Below are 20,850 nucleotides of genomic sequence, written 5' to 3'. Positions count from 1 at the left end.
GGGTGTCGCGCGAATGATGCCCAAGTGGGGCAGGCCCTTAACACTCTGAACATATGCTGAAAGTGTAGAGGTTCTAGAACAGTGAACTGGAATTGTTTATTCTTTTCAATAGTAAACAAAACATTTTGCATCCTCTACATAGATCACAGCATATTTGAATTATATAGAATGTAAGGTACTAAATTAGATATAAAGCAATGCGCTAATGACCAAATAATCTATTTTGTTTTAATGTTATTGATTTAGAGATGAACATTTGACATCTTCCAGGGGAAAATTCCCCATCTTGTCTGAATACTAACAGTGGAGCCCCTGACTGTTTCGCACTCTTGAGTAAAGCACTGAAATGTTGGTCTACATTTTGTGTTCAAGTATCTGGAATGTTCAAGTATCTGGAGTGTCTGGAGTGGAATTTAAACCTCTGATTTTGCCAAGTCTTGAACATATGGCCATGATTTGTACTTTGTGCATTTAGTTCAAAGGAAGACTGAAAGTTATAGAGCCGTATAGCCCAATTTGTTTGTGGCAAATGAGATGTCTATTTTCGCTAATCCATTTGCCAGCATTGGGCTCGTATCCAGTCATGTCAAAGAGACTTTTATACATTACTAGACTATGTGGGACCCGTTGGGTCCCAGCATCACACGGGAGGGCTGGTCCCCCAACGCAATATTCCACCTCTCCACCAATTCCAATATTGGTGGCCAGTGGGGGGGGGGGGAGGCTTTCTGGAGCACTAGTATGGGTGTTGTGGGCTGAAGGGACTATCTTCCAGAGGGCTAGTAGTATGGGCATTGTGGGCCGAATAGATTCTTGGGTTTGCGGCTTAGTCACTCAAGCCTGTTGTGCTGGCAGCTTACTCACACGGGTGGTGGGCTGGCAGTTGACTCACAGCTATTCCTTGAAATTGCATTTCAAGCAGGGTGCAAGGCCATCAAATTCAAGTGCTTTCATACCATTTCAAGCAGGGTGCAGCGAGTCATGACCTCTCCCTCCTCCATCTTGCAGAGACTGAGCCATGCCCACACTTCTGGGTTTTATAGTCCCTCCCACCAGAAGGGGCATGGCCTTCATGGCGTGATTGACAGGGGAGAGAATTTCAACATTTTTTAAACATTACCAACTCTTTTATTTTTTATCGATGAGAAAAATTCTCAGCACCTGATGTGCGGAGGGGGACTCTGAGTAAGATGGCCAAAAATCACAGCCATACGTGGTAGCGTTTTTTCTAAAATCAATATAAAGCGCCAACAGGAAGTGGTCAAGATTAGACTTTTAATTATATAGAAGGCAAGGCAACTTTAATTAGGCACGGCAACTTTAATTAGGCACGGCAACTTTAATTAGGCAACACAGCTTTAGCATTTCCAAACCAAAGGCAACACAGCTTTAGCATTTCCAAACTATATTTTCAAACCACATTAAGGGCACCGACAGGTCAGTAAAACCAATCACAGTTTAGTAGACATGTGTTCAGTGTTATTCACAGCTCATTCTGAGAGACATGACCCTCCCGCATCTTGCAGAGACTGACTGAGGCACTCAACACATCCGGGTTTTATAGTCCCTCCGGAAGGGGCGCGGCCTTCAGGAGAGAGAATCTCAACATTTTTTAAACACTAATAACGCTTTTATTTTTCATCGATGGGAAAATGTTCTTGTCCTGCACGGCGGAAGGGGACTCTGAGTAGGATGGCCAAAAATCACAGCCATAAGTGGCAGCGTTTTTTCTAAAATCAATATACAGAACAACAGGAAGTGATCAAGATCAGACTTTTAGTAATATAGATAATTGTTTTTGCTCCACCACCTCCTTTGGCATCTTGTTCCAAATAAACACCACCCTCTGTGTGAAAACATGTTCTTTTGATCCCCATTAAATTTCTCTCACTCACCTTAAACCTAGACCCTTTAGTTTTAGATTCTCCTACTCCAGGAATATACTCTGTTGTGTCATTGCCTCTTATAATCTGATAGAGCTCTATCAACTCACCCCTCCGCCTCCTACACTTCAGTGAGAACAAGCCCATCATATTTGATCTCTCCTTGTAATTAAGGCACTCCATTCCTGATATGTATGGTATTCATATGTAAAACTACTCAGAAATAGTGAAGTAGGAAATTTTACTTCAGAGTCACGTGAGTGACTACGGGAAGAACCCCGCCAGGACGCATGCGTGTCATATCGCTACACGCATTGCAACGAGTCACAGCAGGGGGAACGTTGTTCCCCTTAGCGGCAGAATTTGGAAGCCGGGAACAGCAGGTAAGGAGACTCTGCGTTCCTTTCACTTACCTTACAGGTGGAGACATGGATCAGATCCACGGAGGCTGCGAAAAAGCTGGCGGGGGAGAACCGCGGAGTTGCGGGCAGTCAGCAGCAGCACCCAACGGCACGCCAATCTCCCGTAATGGGAACAGCTGTACCCGACTTCGCTCCTGCACCGGCCATGGCCGGGCGGTAGAGCGAAGCAAAAAACTAACAGAGTCGTTGACTCCGATGAGTCCTACTCTGAATAACCGCGAGCGGCCAGTGCCCATGAGCATTGGGGCCAGTTGGAGCGGCTTCAGGAGCAGCCGCGAGCGGCCAGTGCCCGTGCGCATTGGAGCCGGTTGGAACAGCTGCAGGAACTGGAGCAGGAGCGGCTTCAGGAGCAGCCGCGACGGCCTGTGCCCGTGAGCATTGGAGCCGGTTGGAGCGGCTGCAGGAACTGGAGCAACCGCGAGTGGCCAGTGCCCGAGAGCATTGGAGCCAGTTGGAGCGGCTGTTGGAGCAAATACTCCAAAGTGACAGGCTCCGGGAGATGGAGACTAGTCACATTGGGCAGCTAGTAAGTCCTACAGCAGTACCTCTTGTAGGGCTGCACAGTGTTTCTCCCTCATCAGAGGGGAGAACAGGGGGTCAATTCTGGGCTGACCCTGAAGAGGGGTGCAGAACATACCCCTAGTGCACATGGGGTGCAAGAAAACCTATTGGATATGGTGTCCCAGGTTATTCAACCCGACCAAACTGGCCAAAACCTGGAACCTAAAATAGCTGCAAGTATCAACTACTTGTCATTCAACCAGCTATAAGGACAGGAATTATTGGACACCATAGCAAGACACTTACCACCAGGGAACTGCAAATCACTGAATGTTCCCAGTGTTAACCAGTGTAAATTTGAAAACATGTCGGAGCCTCAATCAGAGCCAGGGACTTGAAACTACAGAAAGATCTTAAAGTCCTAACAGCGGGAATTACGGTTTTCGCCCGCACAATAAACGAAAAAGACATGACACGAGATCACCAGGATGCACTGGCTTTATTTTGCAACTACCAATACAAGTAAACAGCATTAGGAAGAAGTGCCATCCAACCGGCTTTAGACCCTAATTTGTAGGCCTGTGCAAACCTGGAACCTCCAAACCACCAATATTACTATTTGGAGGCAACTTATCAAAACAGATAAAAGAACTTGACGAAGAGGGTAAAACCCTGGGGCTCATTACAGCAACGTCTAAAAACTACTTTGGCCAGAAACAGCACCCCTACGCACCACCAGTCGGCCAAGACAAACTGGTGAAAGCTCAAAGGCCAGGAACACTCAACATCGGTCTTTTTAGGCCATGGCCGAGACCGGCCTTCCTGGGAATGCGCTAACCCTCAACACCGACCCAACTACAGACCCAGACACCGGCGCCTCAACGTCCACGGAGGATGCCGAAAAAGTAACAAACCTACCAATAGTAACCATTGAGGTAGGTGGGTCTGGTTCCTTACGAGGTTGGTGGGAGATTACAATTCTATCTGGATGCATGGAATAAATTAACTACCGACACTTATATTTTCAGAAGTATAGGGTTATACCATAGAATTTATACAAAAACATAATCCTCCAGTTCAGCATGTACCGAACCGAATGTTCGTGCTTACAGGCAAAGAAAAGTCAAAAGAGCATGCTGAACTACAGTGGCCATATAAAAAAGGAGTAATGGAGGAAACCCAACACGAATCACAGGAATTCGTGTCCAAAATCTTTATTGTAAACAAGATGGTGGTTGCCGCATCATCATAGATTTGACTAATTTGAATACTTTCGTACTATATATTCATTACTAGATGGGAACCTTTGTTACTGCTAAGCAATTGGATTTCCTAGGTTACTACATGGCAAGCATCGTTTAAAAGATGCTTACTATACAGTACCCATTAGAGGTGACCACAGATGTTATTTAACACAATGGATCATCTGGGGTTCACCCGTAACTCAGTTCACATGTCAGTGACTTTGCCGAAAGAAAAGGTTACAGCATTAATGGAGGCTTGCAGCAAAATCGTTGACATCACAAAACCATCCATCAGACTGGTAGCAAGAATAATTGGCATAATAGTGGCTGCGTTTCCAGCCACACAAATCGGACCTTTACATTATCAAAAATTACAGAGGGCTAAAATACGAGCACTCAAAAATTATGGTGGTCATTTTGACAGACCAATGAAGCTACCAACAGAGGCCATAATGGAACTAAAATGGTGGAAAGATAACATTAGGCATTGTTCCTATCCAAACATTATCAGCTACCCGTCTATGGAACTACAAACTGATGCCAGTGCACTTGAATGGGGTGCTACCAATTCCATCTCCAGCTGTGGGGGAGATGGAATGCACAGGAGGCATCATTATTACAAACACTGGGCATAAACTACCTGGGAATGTTAAGTGCATTGCATGGCCTTAAGTCATATTGTTCTGGGTTATATCACCAGCATGTTAGACTACAAATTGACAACACCACCGTGGTAGCATATATCAACCATATGGGTGGAAACAAATCGACATTATGTGACAATCTGGCCAACACAATTTGGCAATAGTGCATCCAGAGAGATATATTTGGATATCAGCTACCTACTTACCAGGTAAACTAAATTTAGTGGCAGACAACAGGTCACGCAAATTCAATGAAAACACTGAATGGATGTTAGATAAAAATGTATCTGCTGAAATTACAGCAAGGTATGGAACACCAGATATCAACCTATTCGCATCCAGGCTCACATCAGCTATCGAATTATGTTCATGGGAACCAGAACCTTAGGGCAGTGGCAACAGATGCATTTTTGCTGCATTGGGGGATTGTTTACTTATGCATTCCCTCCTTTCTGCCTCATCAGTCGGGTATTTAGGAATATACAGCAAGACTCCGCGTCTGGTATTTTGATAGTACCCGATTGGCCTACTCAACCATGGGTCCCGGTGATACTTGACATGGTTTTAGAACAATGGATCACCATCCATCATATACCTAATTTACTGGTTCATCCCGCAACAAGGGGAAGTTACCCATGTCATAATTATATAAACCTATTAATTTGTAGAGTTTGAAAGCACCTCTACTACACCTGGGACTGACGGACCGAACAGTGGATATTATTTTGGCGGCCCACAGACAGTCCACAAAAAAAAAAAAAAAAACAGTACTTGGTGTCATCAAGAAATGGGAAGTACTGTCACAACAATAAACATCACCCACAGATCTATGAAGATCCCGTCCGTTCTGGAATTCCTGGCAAGCCTCCATTACAATGAGAGGTTCAGTCATAGTGCCATCAACTGCGCCAGAAGTGCTCTGTCAACATACCTGTGGCAAGGAACAGAGCGGCATTCTGGTGGGACACACCCTGGTAACCAAACTCATGAGGGGCATTTTTAATGTTAATCCCCCAAGAACCAGGTACTCCCAAATATGGGATGTGAGCATTGTACTGACCATGTTAAGAAACTAGTCTCCAGCTACAGCTTTGTCCCTACAGAAACTGACTATGAAAACAGTCATGCTGATGGCCTTGGTCACGGCACAACGGGTCCAGTCACTACAGAAACTAAGGCTGGACAACATGACTATTTCATCTCGAAATTTAACTTTTCACATCAATGAATTAGTCAAACAGAACAGACAGGGGTCAGCAGGCCTAAAAACAGAATTCAGGGCCTACCCGACAGATGCTCGTCTCTGTATTGTAACACGCTTACTATTATATATGGAGTATACTAAGATCATCAGAGGGAAAGAAATTTCACTTTTAATCAGCTACAAACAACTACTCAAAACAGTGACAGTCCAGACCATCTCTAGATGGCTAAAACAGGTCCTAATAAAGGCTGGAGTAGACACTAGCATTTTAAATCTCACTCCACCAGGGCTGCAGCTACAACGGCAGCTATGAAGTTGGATGTTCTTATGGACCAAATCCTCAAGACAGCAGGATGGTCAACGGAGAAAACTTGCCAACGATTTTATAACAAACCAGTCATTGAACCTGGAACATTTGCAGAAACAATTTTAAGTTCTGTAATATAATTTACCCCATAAATAGGAGCTATAATTTGGTGTTAATATATTTATCGTTGAGTTTTCAATATCGTATTGATGTCTAATGATGTTACCACTATTCTCCCCATAATCAAGGCAGATGTGATGCATGGACTCGTTTCCACAGCATGAAATCACAGAGCTTTAAAATCTTCACGTAGTCACTCACGTGACTCCGAAGTAAAATAGTAAGATTAAACGAGAACTTACCAGTTTGAAGTTTGATCGTTATTTTATGAGGAGTAACGTTGAGGGATTACGCCCTCACAGGCGTCTCCTTGGTGAAGCACACCGCTGCTTTGAAGAATGACACGCATGCATCCTGGCGGGGTTCTTCACGTAATCCCTCAACGTTACTCCTTATAAAATAACGATCAAACTTCAAACTGGCACGTTCTCGTTTAATCTTACTATTAAATGAAATCCATTGCAAATATTTGTTTCAAAGAAAATCTTATCAAATATTTTTCTCAACATTATTTCTGTGACGTTAGAATAGAATTGATGCATCACTTGTAGATGTACACTCTATACACTGTTTGTGTGGTCAGTACCGTACACGTTATTCTTATAAAAGGGCACTTCAGTCTTGTACAAAATTGCTTAAAATGCTATCTTTATTTTCACAGCTGAAAGAATTAGATCAAGACGATGTCAAGTGGCATTTAGTTACGCTCCTCAGAATGAAGATGAATTGGAGCTGAAGATTGGTGAAATCATTGAAGTCTTGGGTGAAGTAAGTATCTGGATATAAATAGTGGTGTAAAATGATCAGAAACATTATGAAATAACGATTTATCTGGAATTATTGTATGAACATCCAGTTTGGAAATTTGCCAAGTTTGAGAAGAAGGGGAATGTGGAGCAGAGAGATATGGGTTCAGTTTCAAAAATTATTCTGAGCAAGTGAGAAGCCTGTAAAATAAAAAGATGGCACAAATGGAATGTTCAGGCGGTCTGGAATGTTACGCTGCAGTATAGAAAGATCTTAATGAGAATGCTAGAATGCCAGATGTAATTCTGGCCACCGCATTTCAGGAAAGGCTATATTGAGGCTGGAGTTTCGGCAGAATGATACTGTCAAAAATATTTAAATCATGAATACCGCCCTTATTCCTTTAGTATAAGGATAAAGTTATTTCATTGAGATTGATGTGAGAATTTAATTGAGTAGAAAGTGAAAATATTTTATCAATTTGGGAATTGGGGAAGGGGGACTTGGAGGTTGTTGGACGAGTCTTCACAAAATCTGAGAATACAATTCAGCAGCCTTTCCATTCTGAATTGTACGTGAATCATTGCCTCGAGCACTAGCAATTGGCAGGTTCTTGGGGAGGACAGGGCATCGTGCCATTTTTATGGCATCCCGGTTTCCTGCACCACAATATCCAGACCGAGTTTAGACAGCAGGGTACATAAACAGGACTGGAGTGCCAAGAGTGTTCTAATGAATTGAAGCTAAATGGGATTGTGATAAGTGCGATGCTTGTATATTCCACACAATAATATTTTTGGAAGGCATATCCTTATTTCTACCCTTGACGTCAAGCCACTACAGTAAGAAAGCACACCTGAAATTACCAGATTATATGCATTACAATTTATAATAATTTTGTATTGTATATGGTTAAACATCAGTAGATCAGCCCTAATCTGCATTTATCCATTAGGGGTGAATGGTGGTGGGCAATTAAACAGAAAGTTTTGATTAGAGCACCTCAATGTCTCCTTACAAAGTCACAGAAAGTTGGCATTAGCCAATTTGATTTGGTTCACTGAAATTGAGGAATGGTTGAGTAGTTGCTGTTCAATGAAGCACCCCGGCTTAAGCATGAACACTTGTGCTACAATATTAGTCATGTCTCCCGACAAAATTTCCCCCTGTACAGCCACAGCATTGGCATCTACCACACAAGAGTGGAAAAATACTCAGAAAACCTAGTCCACAAAAAGCTGGACAAATCCACTCTGAGTTATCACCTTTAGTGATTAGCAAAGTGATGGATTGTATTGTCACAATACTATCGCGTCACACTTAGTAACAACCTTCTAATTTTCCATCTGCCTCGATCGTTCAACCACGGATCTCATTACAAGTTTGTTCCAAATGTGGACAACAAAGTTGATTTCTGGACATAGAGTAGCAGCCCATTACTTCAAGGCAGCCTGCAATAAGCCGTTGGTTCAATTATTTTCATCAGCTTAATCAACCTTTCTTCTATCATAAAGTTAGGTGGATGTATACTTATGATTGTACAATATTTGGTTCTATTTGTAACTCATTAGTTAAGAAAGCAGTCAGTAAGGAAGATTGCCTCCAATTTCCTGGAAGCAGTTTTTGATGTGCCATGTAATTCTATGTAAGTTGCATTAAATAAGCCACAACATCAATACCCATGTTCAGCTGCATTTGTGTGCAAGTGTATTACACAGATCTAAGTGCTGATTTGAAAGTGGCCTCCAAGCAAGTATTGACCTAGAATATTACATTATTTCCTCCCCATTATATACATGGAAAAGCTGATTTGCAACTCATCGACTGAATGAGTTTGTTATCTGTAGGATAAATTTTGGAATGCAATCTCACCCTACCTAACATAGTCTCTCTCCTTCATTGCAAAAATGTCTTGGTTTTCTAATTCTTCATTTTTTTTCAAGTGTTATGAAATCTTTCCTGTTAACTTGCATCTTTATTTCACAATGAGACTGGAACCAAATGAAAGCCATATTGCTCCATCACAAAAGAGTAACCCAACCCAGCCAATCCTACAAAGAAGTCCTCTTCACAAACTTTTGGTGACTTTTGCATAATGGTTGAATTGTCTCTGAGGTTGGTCAAGCATCAATTTTGTATGGTCATACACATAGAATTATACATTTTCAAGTGATGTCCTGGTCCTGAATCATGACCTTTCATCAAATCCACCAGATGCGGTGTTACAGTTCTACACAATCAAGGGTGATCCTGTTAATTCGAAGTAATTACTCTAAAAGTATCTTGGCATCAATTCAAGCGTAAGCAAGCAACTTTCCTGATTATCATTTACCACACTCCCTAAGCTGAATAATAATTATTCCGTACTAAATACCATCTGAAAAAAGCATTGAGAGAAGTTGTTTTGGTTGAGGGACCGCTCCAATCACTCAGTATTGGTTTGTTAGCGCTAATGTTGTTTGTGAGTCATAGGAGGCATACCATACATGTTTATGTCTGAAAAAGTAACTATCAAGAAAGAGAGAAACCTGTTCTTTTCAAGAGTCCACATCTTGAACAACGGATACAGTAGATATAGAAACTCTCCTGTCATTAGTGCTCATTTAAAATGTCCATTGTAGGAGTGACGAACACGGAATCACTTGCCTTTGCACTGAAAACACCTTTGATTGCATTGTGAATGGCATATCCATTACTCTGCTATTACCATGGAAAATGCTGAATCCCAGAGACAATGATATGGCAAACTACCAGGTTACACATTTTGATGAAATATAGTGTCGGAAAGGACTGCAGATGCTGGTTTAAACCGAAGATAGACACATAATGCTGGCGTAACTCAGCGGGACAGGCTGCATCTCTGGAGAGAAGGAATGCGTGACGTTTCGGGTCGAGACCCTTCTTCTGACCTGTCAGGGGAAAGAGAAACGAGAGATATAGACAGTGACGTAGAGAGGTAAAGAACAAATGAATGAAAGATATGCAAAAAAGTAATGATGATAAAGGAAACAGACCATTGTTAACTGCTGTGTGAGAACGGGAACCTGGTGCGATGGGTGGGGGATGGATGGAGAGAGAGAGAGAGAGAGCGATGGAGTGCACAGATTACTTGAAGTTGGAGAAATCAATATTCATACCATTGGGTTGTAAGCTGCCCAAGCGACATATGAGACGGTGTCCCTCCAATTTGCGATTAGCCTCACTCTGACAATGGAGGAGACCTAGGACAGAACGGTCAGTGTGGGAATAGAAAGGGGACCGGAGATCAGGTATGTCTAGGCGAACTGAGCGAAGGTGTTCAATGAAACGATCACTCAGTCTACGTTTAGTCTTGCCGTTGTTCAAGAGTCCACATCTTGAACGACGGATACAGTAGATGAGGTTGGAGGAGGTGCAAGTCAACCTCTGCCTAACCTGAAAGGATTGTCAGGGTCTTTGGACAGAGTCAAGGTAGGAGGTATAGGGACGGGTGTTGCATCTCCTATGGTTGCAGGGGAAGGTACTTGGGGATGGGGTGGTTTGGGTGGGAAGAGATGAGTTAACCCGGAGTTTCGGAGGGAACGGTCGCCGCAGAAGGCGGAAAGGGGTGGAGATGGGAAGATGTGACTCGTGGTGGAATCCCTTGGAGGTGGCTAAAATGCCTGAGGATTATGTGTTGTATGCGATGGCTGATGGGGTGAAAGGTAAGGATTTGGGGGACACTGTCCCTGTTGCGACTAGGGGGAGGAGGCGCAAGGGCAGAGCTGCGGGGTACCAAGGAGACGCCTGTGAGGGCTTCATCAATGATCAAAGAGGGGAAACCCCATTCCCTAAAGAATGATGACATCTCGGATATCCTGGTATGGAACACCTTATCTTGGGCGCAATGCAGCGTAGACTGAGGAATTGGGAGTATGGGATAGAGTCTTTGCAGGAAGCAGGGTGGGAAGAAGTGTAGTCGAGATAGTTGTGGGTCAGTGGGTTTGTAACAGACATCAGTCGATATTCTATATCCTGTGATGGAGACGGTGAGATCAAGAAAGAGGAGGGAGGTGTCGGGGATGGCCCAAGTGAATTTGAGTTCAGGATGGAAATTGGTGGTGAAGTTAATAAAGTCCATGAGGCAGTCGTCAATGTTATGGAGATAGAGTTCAGGGATTGGGCCAGTGTACGCCAGGAACAGAGATTGTCCAACGTACCCTACAAAGAGGCAGGTATAGCTACGTCTTTGATTTGGAGGAAGTGGGAGGTCGAATGAGAAGGGTGAGGACAAACTCTGCTAGGCGGAGGAGAATGTTAGTACAGTTTTGCTGCTGGTGACTCAGAGCTTCTCACAGTGGAGTTGAATTGTTCTGAATCTATCCCTTATAGCACTGTTATTTGAGCGCAACGTGATAGGAGGTGGAATTCCATTTCCACAACGGCCGTGAAATAATAATTTGAAACTAAATAATTAAAAAAATAATTGAAGATCTTGTACAGCTAATTTCTTAAGCCTTCAGTTTGATCTTGTTATGGAGATAACCATTGAATAGCGTGTTTACTTTGATTACAGATTAATGTTTTCTCTGTGACATTGTTTCCATCCTGCATTTACAGAAATTTGAAGAGTAAAGATGACCTGAAAGAAAATCTGCTATAATAAAGTATGGCTTGTTATTTTTATCAGCCCCTCCCTCCCCATAGGATATTTGAGGTAGCTTGCCAATTTAGTTTTAGTTTAGTTTGTCTTTGATCATGGACTGTTTCGTCCAGGGATCTTGTGATCATTCAAACACTGAGTTGAGCTTGACCATCTGTTTTCAGTCAAGAACTAACTTTAGAGTTGTTTTGGATTCATATCATGACACACAATATTGCCAAAAAAAAGTTTTAAAGTAAAGGCTGGAACTTGGTTTTGGATTCCACTGAGCAGGTGAAAGGTTTTGCGAGAGTAGTGATATTATGCCTCTTAGTGACATAATCTCAACTGGGAGAAGTATTAAATAAAATGCTCGCAGCAAGGAATCAAATACACCCAATGCATTTGAATAAAGGAAGGATACTCGGACTGATTCCTAAAAGCTTAAATTTCAAAAATATGAATTCATTTGTGTCATAGATGGACATAGAATCAAAAAATCTAGAAGCTCAGTACTGAAACACTACTCTCCCGGCATTCATTCTGTAACCAGTTTTAGTATTATGTGTTATTTAGTGGAAGGGCAGGGCGGGAAGTCGATTGGATAATGTTTAGAGAGATAAAGTTCTTTCTAGCAAATCTCTTTTCAGCGAACTTTGAGAAAATCTGGTATTACCATAGACTACCATATAATTTGTATTACCGTACAATATATGATGACGCATCAAATCTCATCTTTGATCCAAACTCCAAAATTCGGACTACTGGATAATTTTTAGTAAAACCGATGCAAGCCTTAATGTGCACAATGGTAGAATTACTCACTGTGAAGTTTGAGTTAGTAATGTATACATGGTTCTTTCCAACGCTCAATTGTAATTGGCTTTAAAAGTGTAAAATGTTGTGCAGTTGACAAATTGTGTAAGATCTAAAGATCATCTATATACAATGATGTAAAGAATAATTGTGTGTTCCCTTCACTCAATATGTTTCCAATTTCAGGATTTAGACTGGAACAATTTTGGTTCTGCTAATTTTGAGGAAGGAAACGATCTGCTATGACTAATTTCCAGGAAAAATGAAATTGCTTCTGAACTGAGCAGCTTGCTAAGCTATTTCAGCGAGCTGGAGGTCATACACACACACTGAGGCCAGACAGTGTAGGGACAGCAGATTTCCTTCCCTGAAGGACTTTAGTGAACCAGATGCTTTTTTTCAACAAAATATAATAGTTTAAGGTCACAATTAAAATGCTAATCCATAGTTTGTAACTGAGATTAATGCGCATTGCCACGGAGTTGCAGAATTGGAATAGTGTCGTTTATTCTTCAAATGACTTCCAATATTGTGAGAGAAGGGAGAAGCAGATTTTGATTAACATAATCTACATTCATATCCAGGCAGCTGTCGATGAGCATAAATTTATGTAGAATTGTGGAGCATGAAATAAACAAGTGGCAAAAATCATATTTAAAATTAAAATGGATAAAATATTTTGTGTTGTAGTTTTAAACAGATCACTTTTTATGTTGAGACATTTTATCTTTATATAAAACTGTCACAATGGTACTTTTATGCGTATCCATTACAATCATGTCGTAAGTGAGTCAATGTTGCAGATATCAAATCGGCTGTCCAGATTAAACCCACGGAAATCAACTGACCCTGTACGGAGTCCCCGGCCACATCATCAGAACCTATGGGAGGAGTATTTATGGACATCTTTAACCTCTTCCTAGTCCATTTTGAAATTTCCACCTTCTTTAAGAAGACGACTATCATCCTATTGCCAAAGAAAAGTAAGGGAGTGTGTCTTAATGACTACGCTCCAGTAGCTCTGGTATCCACCTTCATGAAGTGCTTCGAGGGGCTAATCATTGACTTCAGGAAACAAGGTGGTGTATACACCCTAGTCAGCATCAATAATGCCGAGTGAAGATGGTTGAGAGCTTCAAGTTCCAAGCCATAAGTGTTCTGGACCAAAATTCAAGTTATGGCCGAGAAATCACCCCATTTCCTCGACTTTCTGAAAGGACTAATAGGTTCAGCATGCCTCCAGTGACTCCTGCCAACTTCTGAAGATACACCGTAGAAATCATCCTATAAGGATGCATTGTAACTTGGTTTGGGAAGAGCTCTGCCCAAGACCGCAAGAAATTTCAGTGAGTTGTTGATGTAGCCCAGTCCATCACACAAAACAACCTTTTCCTTCCTCCACCTCCTAGCCCTCTCTTGCTATTGATTCTATCTATACTTCATGCTGCCTTAGGAAAGCAGCCACCATAATCAAAGGACCATTTACAACCCAGTAATTCCCTCTATTCCCCTCCCAGTCCGACAGTAGTGTGAGAGCATGTACTACCAGACTTGGGAACAGCTTTTTCCCCCCTATAATCGGAGTATAGAAGCTAAGATTGTAGTTCGATTGCCACTTAACTCATTTAGGCCTTTTAACATATCTGCACAGGATAGCATGCAAACAAAGCTTTTCACTGTATAATGATACACTTGACAATAATAAACCAATACCAATGCTAATACATTCCCAACAAGCTCGCCTTAATCCACGATGCTGCAATGAGTGACTGATGACTCAATTTCCAGATTTGTGTTTATATTAAACAATCGAAATCAAAAGCTTCTTGTTAAGTCATCTATACATAACTAAAACTCTGATCTTGTGCTCTTCCGGTTTGCGTGGTTTTTCTATTTGCGCAAAAACGGTACGCGATAGCGCTACGATTTTTTGCCAGCTTACCGTTCTCCTGTGCTATGAGTGCAACAAGTTTTGTTCCGATCAATGGTAAATTGTAAAAGTTATTAAGGTTTAAAAATCGTAAAAACCACGCATGCGCAGATTCATTACCATGTGCTGTCAGTCGCCGCGCACGCAGATTGGTCTCCTTTCCTGTAAGTCAGGAAGGGGCGTCGCTGGCACCATCGCCGCACTGATTGGCCATGTCCGCTGTCAATCGGCTGGAGGTCGCCATGATGAATCGCTGCGGCCGCGCAGTACCTGGTGGGGAGGGTGGTGCTGCTGGCCGAGCCCGGGGACTGGGCCCAGACTGGAGCCAAGGACAAGCCCGAGGACTGGGCCTTGGCTGGAACCTAGGACGAGCCTAGGTCCAGCGTCAGGGACGAGCCCAGAAATGAAGTTGGGGCCTGGACTGGATCCCAGGTGGCGGCCAAGCTGAGGGCTGGAGTCGTGCCCAAGTCCAGGGCCTGGTCAAGGTGTACCAGCACCTCGGGGGCTGCCCGGCCACCGCCATCCTGCAACTCTGGCTCCGCTGCCCGCCACCCTCACCCCGCCCCCCTGCACAGCGAGCCCGGCTCCGTTGAGGTCCGCGAGTGTTTCGGCAGCCTACAGCCAGGGCCGGGCTGAGTACGAGAACCAGCCCGAGTTCCAGGTCCTGGGTAGGTGCTGGGGAGGAGGATGAGGGAAATGGGGAGGAGGGAGATGGGGTGGTAGACGGAGATGGGACAGCGCTGAGCCCCACTGTCTACCCGCTGTCGAGGGACACCACGGGTCCTGGGACGGGCAGCACTCCAGCGGTCCCCGCCATCGGGTGCGGACACCGGGAGTGGCCCTAACGCATCGCACAGTTACACAGAGAGGGAGAGCCGCAGCCCGGCCCACAACACAGGGGGGGGAGGGAGGGAGGGAGAGAGAGGGATAAGGGAGGGGGAGGGAGGGGGGAGAGGGGGAGGGTGGGGGAGGGGGGGGGAGGGGGGAATGAGAGGGAGGAACGGAGGGAGGGAGGGAGTGGCGTAGAGGGGTGGTGGAATGCAGGGGGGTATGGAGGGGGGGGGGGGTAGAAGAGGTCCAGGGTGATGGGCCCGGAGGGGTGGCATTGCGGCATAACTTCAAAGCAGCGGGGATAGAGGGCCGAAGCCTTTGAGGGAGGAGGACAGAATTTTTAAATGCTCCCCTTGGCTAATTTGGGTGGGTGTGATGGGAGGGGGGGGGATAGATGTGAGTGGAATATTGCGTTGGGGGAAAGGGTGAGTAGTGGAATATTGCGTTGCGGGACCAGGCCCCCCGTGTGACAGGGTCCTAGAGTCTAGTTTTTAATTAAGGGTAGTTATCCCATTCAAATGAATAGGGCTATATTGCATGACCACGTCTGGCTGACATAAAATTAAGTCAGAGACTAAACATGTGACTCCATGCCACAGGTTGTTGCTGAAGGCTTCAGGGCTCACTGTTGTGAATGTTAGATCAGACGCATGAGCATCTGACATCCAGCTCATTTCCTGTTACTGTGCTGTGGTGCGCAGGTCCTAAGAGACCTGGAGCTGTACAGGACGGAAACAAGCCCTTCAACCTACCTTGTCAATGCCAACTAAATTGCCCACTGGCTGCATTGATTGTTTTCGCTCCCAACTCTTCCTTTTCTTATATTTGTCCAAATATCTTTAAAAAGTCGTAATTGTATCTGCATAAATAGCTTCCTCTGACAGCACATTCTAGAATCTGTGACAGCGCCATCTCCCTTGGATGTCACCCTGATCCCTATCACTGGCTGACTGACCGGGAAAGGCCAATCCCCAGCATTATCAGCTAATTGGATTTGGTTGTTAGCAATATTGGTTGGCCACATGAACCCCTATAAAACCCAGGCATTCTAGCCAGAGGGGAGAGGATGAGAGTAGAAGCAGGAGTGAAAAAAGAAGGGAGGGAGACAAAGTGGGACACCTCCCTCCTAACGTGAAAAACTGAGCCATTGAAACAAACCCGAGATCACCAGTGCCACTGTGTGGTCAAGTTTGGGAAGAAACTCTAGACACCTGGCACCTCAGCTGAGGCTAAGACTGAGGGACCAGGGAAAACCTGAGATGCCAGAAACTCTTCTGGCACACAGACAATGAGGGGCCACACACGCATGTAAAGACTGGCCGCTGTGATAATCCAGAGACCACCAGTGTCTCTGGATAATCCAAAGCTGAGCCACCAGGATGAAACCTAAGATACCAGCGCCTCTTCTCGAGTAAGGGTGAACTGCAGGAAGAAGCCTGAGATCACCACACCTCTCCGTAGATCAGGATTAAACTGGGACAAGCCCACAAACTTAATGATATCCTACCTATAGTTGGGTGTCCAGAACTGGACACCGATCTTCAAATGCTGTCTCACCTATGACCTACACAGCTGCATCATGATGTCCTCAATCTTTTTTGTACTCGATGCACTTCCCAATAAGACAACTGTGTCAAATGCCTTCTTCACCACACTTTTCATTGACTCGCCACTTTTAGGCGACCATGCATTTGTACTTTGTCCCGCCCCCTCCCCGACACCAGACTGAAGAAGGGCCTGGACCCAAAACGTCACCCTTCCTTTTCTCCAGAGATGCTGCCTCACCCGCTGAATTACTCCAGCATTTTGTGTCAGCTAATTGGATTTGGTTTGTTAGCAATATTGGTTGGCCACATGAACCCCTATAAAACCAGGGCATTCTAGCCAGAGGGGAGAGGATGAGAGTAGAAGAGGAGTGAAAACAAAGAAGGGAGGGAGACAAAGGGGACACCTCCCTCCTAACGTGAAAAACTGAGCCATTGAAACAAACCCGAGATCACCAGTGCCACTGTGTGGTCAAGTTTGGAAGAAACTCTAAGGACACCTGGCATCAGCCTCAGACTGGGCTAAGAAATCTTCCTGGCACTGAGGGGCCACTGGGAAACCTGGGCTGGATACCAGAAACTCTTTCTGGCACCCAGAGATACCAATGAAGGGCCACACACACAACAACTGCAGTAAAGACTTGGTCCCAACCGCTCCGTGATAATGAAACAGAGCCCCCACCAACATGATGTCTCTGGAAATCCAAATGGCTGAGCCACCAGGATAGCTTCGATTCAAACCAGTATCTGCAATTCTTTCTTACACATGTATCTGTATTGCCAGATTTCTCTGACTTGCAACTTTCTCCAGGCTTCCAGCATTTACTGTGTAAATTCTGCCTTGTTAACATACCAAAGTGCAACACCTCATTCTTGTCAGAGTTAAATTCCATTTGCCATTCTTTGGCCCACCTTCTCAACTGATGTAGATTTCGTCATCAACTTGGGTAATCCTCCTCACAGTCTGCCATACTGCCTATTTTATTATCATCTCCAAATTTACTAACAATGTTAACTTCACTGTCATCCAAATCGTTAATGCATATAACAAATAGCAGTGGACCCAGCATCGAACGCAAGGCACACTGTTGGTCACAGACCTCCAATCATAAAACCAACCCTCCACTTTTGACTCCCTACTCTAAGCCAATTTTGAATTTATTGGTTAGCTCAGCTTGGATTTCATGCGATCTACCCTTGCAGACTAATCTACCATTAGGGACCTTGTCAAAGGTTTTGCCAAAGTCCATGTAGACAACGTCCCTGCTCTCTTGAATCCTCTTGGTGACCTCATCAAAAAAAACTATTCAATTTGTGAGAGGTTTTTTTTCCACACAAACAAAGCCATGCTGACAATCCCTAATCAGTCCATGGTTATCCAAATGCTGGTAGATCCTGTGGCTAAGAACCCCATCCAACAACTTTCTCACCTCTGACATCTGCGGTCTGTAATTCCCTGGCTGTTCCTTGCTGCTCTTTAAAGACAGTGCCACCTTAGCCACCTTAGTCAGTCATCCGGAACTTCACCTGTATATAAAGATGATGCTAGTATCTGCAAGGGCCTCTGCAATTACATCCCTAGCTTCCCACAAGGTCCAATGCTGCATTTTGTCAGGCCCTAGAAATTACCGCTGAATGGGGGTGACAAAGTATTCATTCATGCGCTTTAAAACTGTCAATGCCTCCTCCATGGTCATTTTATGTGATCTAAGATGTCACAACTACTTTGCCTCAATTCCTTAGCTTCCATGATCTGCTCCATTGTGAAAACAGATGAGAAGTATTAATTTAATATCACCCCCATCTCTAGTGGTTGTATAGAAAGACAACCATACTGACTTTTAAGGGGTCTTATTCTTTCCTTTGTCACATCCATTGGTGTGGAAATCCAAAAACTACTGCAGACATGCATCAGTTGGCTGGATTTCCATTCTGACGGGGTTTTTTTTATGATTTCAAATTTCAGCATCACACGAGCAAAGATATGTTGGCTTGCTCAAGATCATTCAGAAATTTTATTTTTAAATTTTGGATTCAAAATCACTATAGTTCAAAAAGAATAGTTATTATGTTTGAATACAAACTACTGGGCTGGACATGATATATAAACCAAATGTGGTACAAGAAATATCTTTGGCCTTATCTCCAAAGATCGTCATTGATGGCAATCAATGCCATTGCACACTAGGAGGTTATTTTTGGCTTTGAATTACCTCTTACTGGTCAAGTCATGGGAAAAGTTAGTGAATTGAGTAAGCAAGTTAACAGACTGTTACGGGTGTTAGTTTAGTTCATTGTTAGTTGGAATCGGTTTTGAAGTATGAATAAGATTGGTCTCCCAGTGAGTCTGCAGTCATAAGAAGCCACGCTTTAATGTAGTCAATTGAATGTAGTCAGATGATTAATTTAGAGTTTGTAAATCAAAAGGACTATTTAACCGCGTGAGTTATTTTGCTATACTAGAGATCTGGTAATCTATTTTTCTATACAAGAACTGAATAGGATTCTAGAATTGGTTTCACCAATATGAAAATTATTGTTTTATGGTTTTGTTTTCCTAGATTCTGTTTAATAAGAGTGTAAACAAAAATTCATTGCTCCAGAAAGGCTAAATATTGTATATTTTCTATTAACGTATTTTATGATTCCAGATTTGAGAGTAAGCAGGCCTTTGCAAAGGGACTATTTTTGATTCCATCCATCTTGGCAGGCAGGCAGATAGGTTGGATATGACGGTTTGCAGTCTGAGGAGATAGTGGGCCTGGTGCGTAAGATGAGAAAGGAGAAGGCATGAAGAATTGGTGGAGAAGGTAAAGACATGTTTGGTTCATTATTAGGAGGACATAGTTTAGAATTGAGAGATTAATCTTGCTGAAAGAAGGTACGTTTCAGAAGGGGTGGTAGGACAAACGATTTTAACATTGATGATACAAGTCTGTAAATTTTTTTTTTTGGTGGGAAGAACAGGGAGAAAGATTTTAAAGTGGATGCTGGGTTAAGAAAGCTGATGGTTTTTGTAAGATCCTGTATTAGTGGGTAGTTTTATTGGGTCGAGAAGGTAGATCTGATAGCATTTTTAAGGTGTCTGGTCAGATTTGATGCCCATAGGGTAAATAGTTTGTGTACCAAATGTACTTAAATTACTGAAGATGAAAGCATGCAGAGAGATATGCTTATGATGGAAAATAGTAAAGGCTTTCCTGGGGTCATGGTATTAATGAGTGGACTAGGTTACTCATTGGTCATTTTTGTCCCATGGCTGACCTGGAAGGAAGCTTTATAGAAAGGATGTAAGAGGATGCGAGTATGAATTCATGGAAGTGATAGAAGTAGGGATTTTAACTATCCTAATGTTATCTACTATATGCGGACATGAAGGATGCAGAACATGCAGGAGAAATAGCAGTGGAAAACCATTTTGAGGTAGTTACAATTTAGTTAGCTTTGGAAAATAACATAGATCTGAACTATGCCTAGAACCTATTCCCGTCTACTGATACTCTCCTCCGCCTAGCGGAGCTGGTTCTTACCCTTAATAACTTTTCGTTTGACTCCTCCCATTTCCTCCAAATACAAGGCGTAGCTATGGGCACGCGCACGGGCCCTAGCTATGCCTCCCTCTTTGTAGGGTACATCGAACAATCCTTGTTTGTGGCGTACCGAGGCCCTATCCCCGAACTCTACCTCCGCTACATCGACGACTGCATTGGTGCTAGGAAGGATGTACTAGCCCTGGAGGCAGTGCAGCGAAGGTTTACAAGATTAATTCCTGCAATGAGGGGATTGACATAGAGGAAAGGTTAAGTAGGGGAACTCTACTCTTTGGAGTTTAGAAAGAATGATAGGCGATCCTACTTGACGACTGCAATGGTGCTGAGGGTCCTGCACCCACCCACAACTCACTGACTTCATCCATTTCACCACTAACTTCCATCCGGCACTCAAATACACCTGGACCATTTCCTACATTTTCCTACCATTTCTAGACCTCACCATCTCCATCGCAGGTGATAGACTACTGACCGACATCCACTATAAACCCATCTGGACTACACTT

At 43.5% G+C, this 20,850-nt stretch overlaps 1 protein-coding gene across 3 annotated transcripts in view; it reads left to right on the top strand.

The window, feature by feature from the left end:
* Positions 1–20,850, top strand: part of sh3kbp1 (SH3-domain kinase binding protein 1) — a 177,144-nt gene that overhangs the window by 81,173 nt on the left and 75,121 nt on the right. For all 3 annotated transcript variants that reach the window (XM_055644906.1, XM_055644905.1, XM_055644907.1), the window contains one exon: positions 6,987–7,093. In XM_055644906.1, the coding sequence (XP_055500881.1) occupies positions 6,987–7,093 (107 nt within the window). The remainder of the gene's footprint in view (positions 1–6,986; positions 7,094–20,850) is intronic.

The sequence above is a fragment of the Leucoraja erinacea genome, chromosome 13 (genome assembly GCF_028641065.1).
Source record: "Leucoraja erinacea ecotype New England chromosome 13, Leri_hhj_1, whole genome shotgun sequence".
NCBI classification, from domain to species: Eukaryota; Metazoa; Chordata; class Chondrichthyes; order Rajiformes; family Rajidae; genus Leucoraja; species Leucoraja erinaceus.
This window is presented reverse-complemented; position numbering and strand designations above follow the sequence as displayed.